Below are 10,610 nucleotides of genomic sequence, written 5' to 3'. Positions count from 1 at the left end.
AAAAACAAATAAAATTCATTGCTAGACCTTTGTTGCAGCACTATAGTTTGTCTTCTACATGTTGGGAACATGCAATCGTACATGTGGCGACTCTTATTAATTATAGATCATCCTCATATAACATCCATTCACCTATGCAACTAGTGCAAGGGGTAATTCCGAAGATTTTCCATTTACACAAATTCGGATGTATGGTTTATGTACCAATACTGCCGTCACAGCGAACCGCTATGTGACCTTTGCGAAAAGTTGGAATATATGTCGGTTATGAGACTGCACCCATAATCCGATACTTAGAACCAACAACTGAAAATCTGCATATGGCGCGCTTCGCTGACTGCATTTTTTATGAAAATATTTTTTGTTATTAGGGGGAGAAAATATACTTTGGATGAAAAATGTCGGGAAACTATTTGGCAGGCTGAAGGAATTACGGCAAATGATCCTCGCACTAGTGAAGCAAATAATAAAGTACAAAAAATTATCGATTTGCAAACATTAGCAAACGATCTGTCTGATCATTTTATGGTTTGAAGAGCGTAACTAAGTTGCAAGTGCCTGCACGCAATGCATCGGAGAGGGTAGAAGTACCAAAAGAAAATACCCCTCATCTTATCCTAGGACCTAAAAAAAAATAAAGGATAAGAAATTTGGTTTCTTAAATCCCAAATAGCTGGAGATATCTGACGGAAGTGGGAAATGAGAGCTTACCACAGTCGATCACAAAAATACCCCAAAGGAAAAAGAAAGGGAGCCAACTGAGACCTGACGATGGTATGGAATCTCAAGAAATAGGCATACTGAATTTGAATCTTCTCACGCTAGAAGAAACCAACGAAAATGCATATGTTGAAATTGATGTTGGTAAACTAGGATCTTGCTCTAACATTAAGGAACCATGAAGAGCAAGATGAAGAAACACCTAAAAATGTAACACATGATAAAATAGCAATAAAATAGGTGAATTCAAGGGAATTCTGGAACAGAACAACCATAATAGTTGATACATACTACGCAAATAAAGTTACCACAACTATAGATCACGATCCTGAACCTACATCGCTCACTGAATGTAGAATAAAGTCAGATTGGGAAGATTGACAGAAGATAATAATAGTTGAATTGTTGTCCCTAACAAAAGAGGTGGTGAGGCTTGCGTTGACCTTGGCGGTGAGGGCCTCACAGGCCGAGGTGATGTGGAGACGGTGAGGGTGAGCTTAGCAGATGCATCGGTGTCTCGATTTCCTCAAAGGCTTCCCGAACGAGCCGTCCGAATTAGCCGCAACTCAACCTACGAGCGGTTAGAGGTGAACTGTGCAAGCCTTCGGCTAGCTTGAGCTGCATCGATAGAGGACAGGGTGGAATGGTTTGATCACAGCGATGCGACGATCTGTATTGGAGCCATCCAAGCATCCTCTTACCAGGCACAAGTTAGGTCAGCGTTCCGAGAACAACTTCATGGGCAACCAACCAAGCAACCAGTCAACCAGCACCTGTACAAGCTGCAAAGATGCGAAAGCAACATTGCCATCTAATGTAACGAGAGAGACGAGTGGCAGCACACACACATAGAGCATGGAACGAAACAAAAGGATGGACATACGAACACATCACGGCATAATTTAGGAGAACGAAGATCACCTGAAACTACTTTCTAAGAGTATTCCACATTACCGATCAACCATATGCAGTCATTGGAGTAGCAAAATAACTCACAGATGGGGCGAACGGTGACGTAATAACAGGCTAAGTTAGTTCTATGATAACAAAATGGCTCCCCTCCCTCACTCCAAGCAAAATAGTTAGGAAGCTAGGCGTTTGCACCCAGCTCGACCCTCCCTCTTCCCTGAGGGCCTACACCATGATTGTAGTAAGAATTGCCACCAGAGCGGCCACCCCGGCCTCTGTTGTTGTAGTTCCTCTGCTGGTAGTATCCAGTATCATAGTAGTATCCACTGCCGCCGCCACGGCCATTCTGGTACCCACCGCCACGGCCGTTCTGGTACCCACCACCTCGGCCTCCACGTCCTCCACGGCCATTAGGATAGCCCCTCCTGCCACTACCACGACCACCACCGCGCTGGTTCTGATACGAACGCCGAGGGATGAACTGTTCGTCTTTTTGCTCTGAATCCTCCACATAGGCATCAAATCTTTCCTGCTCTGCCTCAGCTGAAGGAACTTCATCCATTGGGTTCACCAAAGCTGTATCATCCTGAAATCGTATAGTTAGTGTAAACAGGAAACATCTTATAATTATTTGTCAGCTCATTAGTTACTAAAAAGTGGTACCACATGTTGAGCATCAACTAGAGGAGACGGATGGTCAGTGTAGATTTCTGTAGCCTGGGATTCTTCCTTCTCATCCTGTCAATAAATACATAAATCAGCAAAAATTAAAGATCAAAGGCAGGGCTAACCAGAAAACACAACCAAAACAAATGCACATAAGATGAAAAAAATAAATTCTTTATAATATAAAGATGAAAGGCAGGGTTAACTAGAAGACAACCAACAAACATGTACATAAGGAGAGAAAAAAAAAACTCTTCTGTTTACCAACACATGGTCATAACGAAAAAAAAATCAAATTCCTAAAAAATACAACAGTGAAAGGCAGGGATAATTAAACAACACAACCAAAACATATGTACATAACACAAAAAATCGTGCCCCCAACACACCCCCAGTAAAAAAGACCACAAATCCCACTTGTTCATGAATAAGACAAAGAGGTGGATCCATAAATCTATAAAGAAATTAGGCACCAATCCTCTCTTGGAATGCAATAAAAACGGATGAAAAGACCTCCCTCTTATCAAAACAACAGATCAACTACACTATTCCATATTTCATCTTCCCTTTCATTATGGCTATCTTAAACAGAAATAAGAAGACTATTACTATTTCAAACAATTCAGTTGGTGGTCGTGGTTGGTTCGACCAGAATCTTCTGTGGATTGGTTTGTGTGTGTACTTGGATGTGGTATGGAGGATCTTCTGTGGAGAGTAGGCTATGATATGAAAATTGCCACATTTGTATGATCCACAAAACAACACGTATTATATAAGACTTATTTGAGATCCGTTGCAACACACGTGCACTTTCGCTAGTTCGAAAAGAATATTGATATGCTAAAACATCACAAAAACGGGACTAACATACAAAACACACTACTAAAAATACACTATCAAAGTGATCCTAATAGTACAGATATGAATTCTGACTCAGAAGCAGATCAAGAGATCCTGACTGTTTTGATAGTCTACAGATAATACAGAGCTTGGAAAGTCTAAAGATAATACAGAGCTTGGAAAAAGTTCAGTTTTGTAACATGACCAATCACAATCCTGGCTATGTGTGCATTTAAGGTACCACTTTTTTGCATATCTAATCAGAATGTGCTACAACAACAGCAAAGCCTTTGTCCCAAGCAAGTTGGGTTAGACTAGAGATGAAACCAACACGATCCAACTAAAAAGATGATGAGAAAATAATATTAGAATGTGCAAAAAACAAAGTATTTCATCTCAAAATTTCAGAATGCTCATGCAAGCTAAAAAAAAAATCGACCTTTGCAACTACCATAAATCTAGAACTAACATCAGACTACTGACATTAACTACCCTCTGTTTTGCAAGATTTGTCCTAAACCAACATGGTCACAAAACAAGGTGGCACCAAGTGTCTAATTCAAAGATAAGTAAGAAATGACAATAATATCTTTTAGATGGCATGCCACAATCACTTAACATCTTCCATGCCATTTGCATAGGGGTAGAGAATGGGAATGCTGCAACATCTAACACTTGTTTCTCTCAATGGACAGATATTTTGAAACAGTAACTGCCGAGAGAATGGAAAATATTGTGAAATGGAGGGAATATATAAGTATTGTAAAAATACCCAATGAAAATATAATGTTGTTTTGCTGAGTGAGACAAACAAAACGATGGATCTGTTTTACAATTTTTATCAAGTTGCATATTATGATAAGAATAAACAATCTTCATTATTTTCACTTCCATTGGCATTGTTTTGCTTCATGTCTAGTTAGCAACAACAGAACATTTCTATATTCTAAAATACATACATTCCTCTAAATAATCATCCAAAGAAATATAATTATGTATAGAAAATCTAGATAAAATAGGCATAACTCATAAGAAATAGCGCACTATAAACGCGTATAGTCCAATGCATTTTCCAGTCATATGGGCCAATTTTGCCTAGCTCAATCCAACCCTACTTAAGGTTTATAGGAAGGCATCAACTTATTGAAGAACGAAGAATTTAAGTTGTGTTTCCACTCTTGCTACAGCTTACAAGTCTTAGTTGAAGCTAGATGAACAAGCTAATGCTGGAAATAACAGGCAGATCAAATTAATACAATAGAACTGGAAGATGAGCTGGCCTAGTTTGTAACATTGGGACTGTTCTGATACCAAAAGACGTAAAAAAAAGAGGTAACAAAAGGCAAATCTCCCAGGGGCTAAATCAGATAAATAGTTTGTGCATGCACACACAAATCTTATAGTTAGAAAAAATCACAGGATTGATGGAATGGGGTAATTAACAAGAAAAAAATCACAGATAAAAAATGTTCTATCAGAATTCAGGAGATAAGGAAAACAAACTTTAAATTAGATGCCACAATAAGTATTAATTGTCTATCTGGAAGTTGTATAGAATATAGAGCTCATATTAATTTGTTCATGAAATGCAACTTACAAATTCATTCACTATAGTAGGAAAAAGTTCTAGTCAGGTTTTTCAGGCTTGGAAATGCATCTAAAAATCCATCCTTCTCATGCTTTATCGAATCATTTACAATAATCAAGCCAGGTCATGCCTGGATAACTCTACAGGTTAAATCAACCAAGGCAAAGTGCAAAGGAAACAACCAATTTGTGGAACGGGAACTAGATTGTCACTGCTTAACATCATTTCAACAAGCCTCAGCATTTTAGTAGGTTGTACCAACAACAACAACAACAAAGCCTTTGTCCCAAGCAAGTTGGGGTAAGCTAGAGATGAAACCCACAAGATCCAACTAAAGAGATGAAACTTCACCTATGTTGTACCAACATAGCCAGTCCCAAGCCCGGGTTAAGGAGGAGGGTCGTGATAGGCTTGGCAAGCCAATGTAAAAAAAAAAAAAAAGAGCTACTCTTATGGAGATGAAACCCAAAAGAAATTTGGTTGTACCAAAATAGACCAAAAAAAAAAAACACCTCAACTTGTAATGGATTTCTCCACCTAGTTCCTTAAAGTATCAACCATACAATACCCAAGGCAAATTCATCCAAATTAACATAAAACACTTTTGCACATCCAGGCTACCTAATTTCACAACCATATTATCTGCAAATAAGGAGCTCAGCGAAGGGTTTTTAAGGAACCCTACATCATCGATGAAATAGAAATCTTATGACAAGTTGTCTGCAACCTAGTGCCCTAATATTCCTATGACACTAATTAAATAATACTTACAGCAAAGGGGTGCTGCAATAGTGCATGATTACTTTCTTGAGTCAAAATTTAAACTCAGTAAGGACATAGAAGGCAAATATAAAGCAAAGAAGTATCATGTTGAATAAGTAAAACCATCATTTGTCCAGAAAAACCTGTCTTTGTCTCAGTTAACTTTTGGTACTAGTCGAAGGCAAAAAAGTATTCGGGATAAGGACATGCCATACATATTTTTTTGGAGGTAGCTGGATGTCTGAGGGAGTTAGTGCTGCTGGAACATATGTGTATTAACAAACAAACAGGAGGACAAGAGGCGCATAATTTTCTGATTGTTTGACCAAAATAGAGAAAACAAGACAAATCTTATTGTAGAACTCCACATCCACCAATGTATGAAACCCTTTTACTTAAGAAAATGTGTAATTCCAGTCTTCATTAAGTAGTTTTACTAATGCTGACATGGGAATCCAAGATAATGGCTAAAGCAACATGAGGAGATACCGCACCAACTAATCCAATTTCATTGCCATGACATAATTTATGGGCGTGCTATTCTGAAATGAATGTATGGCTCAAACATAAGTAGATTTGTCAAATATGTCTCCATAGTACTGGCATACCAAGCACAAATTATACAAACCACTAAAGATCAGATTTTTTAGACAAGATACATCCATAATACTGAATTGACAATATTTTAGGTTCAACAAAACAAGTTAAAAAAATCAAGAACCTAATAAACCATTCAAGAATCACAAACTTAAAAAATATAAGCGCACCCAAGTTAGCAAATAATTGTACTTTTGAACTAGAATGCATTACCCCAACCTATTGAAATAACATTATAATACATGTGTTACCATGGAACATATCACTGAAAACTCTTGAATGGAACATATCAATTACTCCATTTCAAAGCCATATCGCTTTACAATTATCCAAACACAACAGAAAATTTTTGCACCTAGTATATACAACACTATACTCATAATGGTAGATAGACTACCGAGTCAGTGTCATGCAAACAATTGATGGAACTGGAAAAAAGTGATAGCTCATAAACACTCTTCCAGGTTCATTTCGATGCAAAAGGTTAATAAACATTTTTTTTCAATGCATTTCTATCTGCACAACAATCATAGTGCTTTCAAAACAGTGCATAAAGAGGTATACAATTCAACCCGTAATATTTTGATCATCTAAACCCCACATGGAGTTACCTCATAGTCTAAATCATCTACAACAGTCAACAGATCATTAATCTAAAGCATGGACACTCATATAACCTACAAGCCGCAACCAACAGCAATAATGGCATTGTAAAGTAGATAAATCATCAACCCACATCAAGATAGTTAAAGGACAGCAATCATTTGGGAACGTCAACCAAAAGTTAGTGAAAGCAAAATAACAAATATGATTTCACCTTGTGTTCTTCAACAACCATGCTCTCCTCGACGGCTGGTGCCTCAGGCGACACAACCATGCTCTCCTGCGCCTGGACACCTCCAGCTCCGTAGCTCCCCACTGCAGCAGCCACATCCACCGTTGCCCTCATCTCCGGCTGTGCTGTATAGTAGTCCGACGCCATGATCCTGTCGAGCTTAGCCCTCACCCGAGCATCTACAACCAAAAGGAAATACAGATAAAAGGCATGTCAAAAACATATAATCTCAAATCAAATCAGAGTGCAAACCCTATAGCAATCCTCACATGTGATGCCAGAGTCAGGGTAGATGGGCTCATCAGCGCGGCGGAGCCAAAGACGGGCGTGATGGGCACACGCCTGGAGAGCGTCGCGGTGGGAGACGCCCACCGCGGCAGCAGGACGCGAGGCGGCAAGGGCCGCGAGAGCAGAGACCGCGTCGAGGTCGGTCTCCACGAGCAGGTCCGCCGCGTCATCCGTGACGTAGTCATAAGTGATGCAGCAGCTCCGCTCGTGCGTGCGCGCGACCATGGTGGCGACGAACTCGCTCTGCGGCTTCACGTTAAAGAGGGAGCCGAAGTAGACAAGCGAGAGGAGGTCCTGGATGGATGAATCCGAGCCGTCGGAGGATGAGGAGGAAGCGGCGGCGGCGGCGGCGGGCGCGGGGGCGGGACGGGAAGACAGCTCCTCAGCGAGGGCGGCGGCGAGAGGGGCACGGAGGCGCTCGAGCTCGTCGATCGACGCGGTGACGACGGCCTTGGAGCGGAGCACCTCCTCCTGCTCGCGGTTGAGCGTCTTGCCGGCGGCGAGCGACTCCTCCATCTGCAGGATGCGGTTGTACTTCTTCCGCAGCGCGCGGAGGCGCTTCGAGACCACGCTGAGCACCGGCCCGTCGGTGGCCTCGGCAGCCGCCGCAGAGGAGGCGTTGGGGGCGGAGGAGGAGGAGCCGGTGGGGGAGGTGGCCATGGCGTGGGGCTAGGGCTTTAGGGGCGATTGGGGGAATGGAGCTTGGGGGTCGAAGCGGCGAGGGGTAGGCGAGGATTAAGGCGTCGGCGTGTGGGATTTATTGCACGGGGAAGGGGACCGGAGGGTAGGGCAATCGGGTGGCCGGATGATCGCGTACTAATGTTGAGACATGGATTCTCCTGATAGCCCAGGGCACAGTTTGTTTGGATTGATATGGTACATGAGCATTTCTCAAGCTAGGTCACATCGGGTTAGGATCACTTATGAAACCTAACGAACTTGTTTTTTAACTAGTTGAGTGATTGTAGGTTAAATAAAAATAAAAATATATATAAGATGATATTAAGTATATACAAAAGTTGTTACTTATATCAATAGAGACAATCACACGTTTGTCTTTCGTCATATGAATATGGGATTGAGATCCTCTGACTTCAACATCACCGTGACTTCATCACTGACGTGTGAGTTTGATCTCACGCGTCAGTGACGAGCAGTGAAATCAGGGGATCCTCATCCATGAGTATAACTGAACAATACACTTATTGATCATCCAATTAAACCATACTTTATTTATAATTCATATCTACAATAAACAAACAATCTTAAAAAAAAGTCACAACAACCAAGTAGAGAAAAATCACCTCATTTTCCTCACTATAAAAAGGCAGCATATTTGGTAATGACATTCCAATCCTCCACTAAAAACACACGGTCCTTAAAAAAAGAAAAACGAGCATGCTCTTAGCTAAATTTGAATTTTAGGCTGACCCTCCAACAAACTCCTAAGAACAACATACTTTCATCATAGCACGATGAACCCACTCTAGATCTACCACGATCTAATGACATCAACACCACCATTCGAACGAGCATACAAATGAAGATCAAACAAGCAGAATTCTGAGCTACATTTCTCCCAAAATCTCACTATGCAAACGTGAGATCTCACTCTCTTTTTTATGAGTTCTTGTTGTCTTTTGAATTTCAGCTTTATGTTTATGATTGGTCTATGTACTGCTAGTCAAATTGCGAATAAGCAATCCTGTAGCAGTACTACAAGTACTTTTAGCTTCATCATTAGTAGTGAAGCTTTAGGTTGCACATAAAGGTGCAAAATTGAGAGGTGATCCCATAACCTGCATAATCATAGATAGATTCACGGTGTTGTCAGAGAAAATACATGATGCGGCAAATGAAAATGAAGTATGAAAGTTTGGATGAAAGCAAATAACCCGAATATAAATGCATCATTGTCATCACCCAAAAAACCTGCAGCTCCTTTGCAGCCTCATCCATGCACCTTCCATTCCTGAGCAACACCACAATATATGCTTGAATAAAAGAGGAGCAATGGTATCATGCATGCGTGCCAATTCTTCTCACTAATACTGGTTTGGATTTTACTCACTAATACTTGTTTGGGTTATCATGCTTGCTGTCGTGGCTGCTAATCCAGATCTTTTATGTCTCATGCGCCAGTTTGAGATCATGGTGAGCAGTGGTAGCACATCCTAGATGGCGAAGCATAGCGGCAAGGTCCTAGCAGACAGGGGCGGTGGCATCCTGGATGGCGAGCAAGGGTGGCGCGTCCTGGCAGGCGAAGGGCAGCGACCCATCCTGAACGGCAAAGGGTGGCGACGAGGTCATGGTGGATAGGAGCGACAGCAGCGGACGACCCGTGACACGGGGAGGAGTGAGGGGGTGAGAGGGTTTGCCGTTGATGCTTTTGGTAGATCTCACGGCACAACGCCGGAGAGGCCGAGGAGGAGGAGCGATGACCCTGCCGTAGAGGAGGGATGCCAGGGAGGAACGGCGTAGGTGTGCAAGGCCAGTGGCGGCGTAGACACGGGGATGTGGAAGACACGTGTGTAAGACGTGTAGAGATGGAAGCGGAGGGACCACCTGTCAGAGCCTGGGGGAGGGGTGGCGAGATGTCCTATCTGATACGAAAATCACTACGTATTTTTTAAAAAAAATAGAGAAGTAGAGATAATATTATTTTATTTAAAAATTACAAAAATAATACTAAAATTTAATATTTGCATAAATAGGTACCTTTCATCATGAGGAGTGCCAACTAGTCACGCGACATGCTACATGGCAGTGGATTCTATAGCATCTCCCGTAGATGATATTAAAAAATTCATAATTTTTTCATATAATCTCGAATGAAGATGATCTTTATTTTAAAATTATATCTATTGACAATATCTACAACTTTATAATTGAATTTTTTTCATTTAAATCGGTTTAAATACCCAAAAAGATCCGCGTGCCGGCAGATACTTATTTCTACAAATATCATATTTTAGATATTATTTTTATAATTTTCTAATAAAAATAATTAAATACCAAAAAAGATTTTGGTGCCAAAAGATACTTATTTCTACAAATATCATATTTTAGATATTATTTTTTGAAATAAGTATCTTTTCGGCACGATGGATCTTTTTGGGTATTTAAACATAAGGTCCCACTTTTATTAGAGGAATCTAGGTGGGGGTGACCCACTGAATTTCTCATTGATTTGGCAAAATTGCAAATATTCATGCCCTGGGTCGGTATTTCTATAAATATCAGATTTTAGATATTATTTTTATAATTTTTTAGTAAAATAATATTATTTAAAAAATCAAACCTAACTTGGATCAATAAATCTATATAGTCTTAGCTCAAATTTTTCATGACAAGCTAACCGGGCTAAAACTGTTCCAGGTGCTTTTAATGTCTAAATGATTCTAG

At 40.6% G+C, this 10,610-nt stretch overlaps 1 protein-coding gene across 2 annotated transcripts; it reads right to left on the bottom strand.

The window, feature by feature from the left end:
* Window positions 1-1,621: 1,621 nt before the first annotated feature.
* Window positions 1,622-7,982, bottom strand: LOC133913056 (uncharacterized). Of its 2 annotated transcripts, none has more exons than XM_062356097.1 (4): window positions 7,187-7,982; window positions 6,900-7,096; window positions 2,296-2,367; window positions 1,622-2,215 (listed from the first exon to the last, which is right to left on the bottom strand). In XM_062356097.1, the coding sequence occupies exons 1-4, from the start codon at window positions 7,863-7,865 to the stop codon at window positions 1,811-1,813; spliced, it is 1,353 nt and encodes a 450-aa protein (XP_062212081.1). In that variant the 5' UTR covers window positions 7,866-7,982; the 3' UTR covers window positions 1,622-1,810. The 2 variants fall into 2 exon arrangements, with proteins under 2 accessions (XP_062212081.1, XP_062212080.1); XM_062356096.1 differs by having other exon boundaries at window positions 2,293-2,367; window positions 7,187-7,977.
* Window positions 7,983-10,610: the final 2,628 nt, after the last annotated feature.

The sequence above is a fragment of the Phragmites australis genome, chromosome 3 (assembly GCF_958298935.1).
Source record: "Phragmites australis chromosome 3, lpPhrAust1.1, whole genome shotgun sequence".
Classification (NCBI taxonomy): domain Eukaryota; kingdom Viridiplantae; phylum Streptophyta; class Magnoliopsida; order Poales; family Poaceae; genus Phragmites; species Phragmites australis.
The sequence above is the reverse complement of the archived record's forward strand: the minus strand, read 5'-3'. Positions and strand labels throughout refer to the sequence as shown.

Bases quoted from the DNA above. Each gene is read 5' to 3' on its own strand.
- LOC133913056 (XM_062356096.1), bottom strand. From the start codon at position 7,865: ATGGCCACCTCCCCCACCGGCTCCTCCTCCTCCGCCCCCAACGCCTCC. The intron at 7,097-7,186 runs GTGAGGATTGCT...TTTTGGTTGTAG, and splicing joins CCCTGACTCTGGCATCACAT to ATGCTCGGGTGAGGGCTAAG. The intron at 2,368-6,899 runs GTGAAATCATAT...ATTTATTGACAG, and splicing joins TGGTTGTTGAAGAACACAAG to GATGAGAAGGAAGAATCCCA.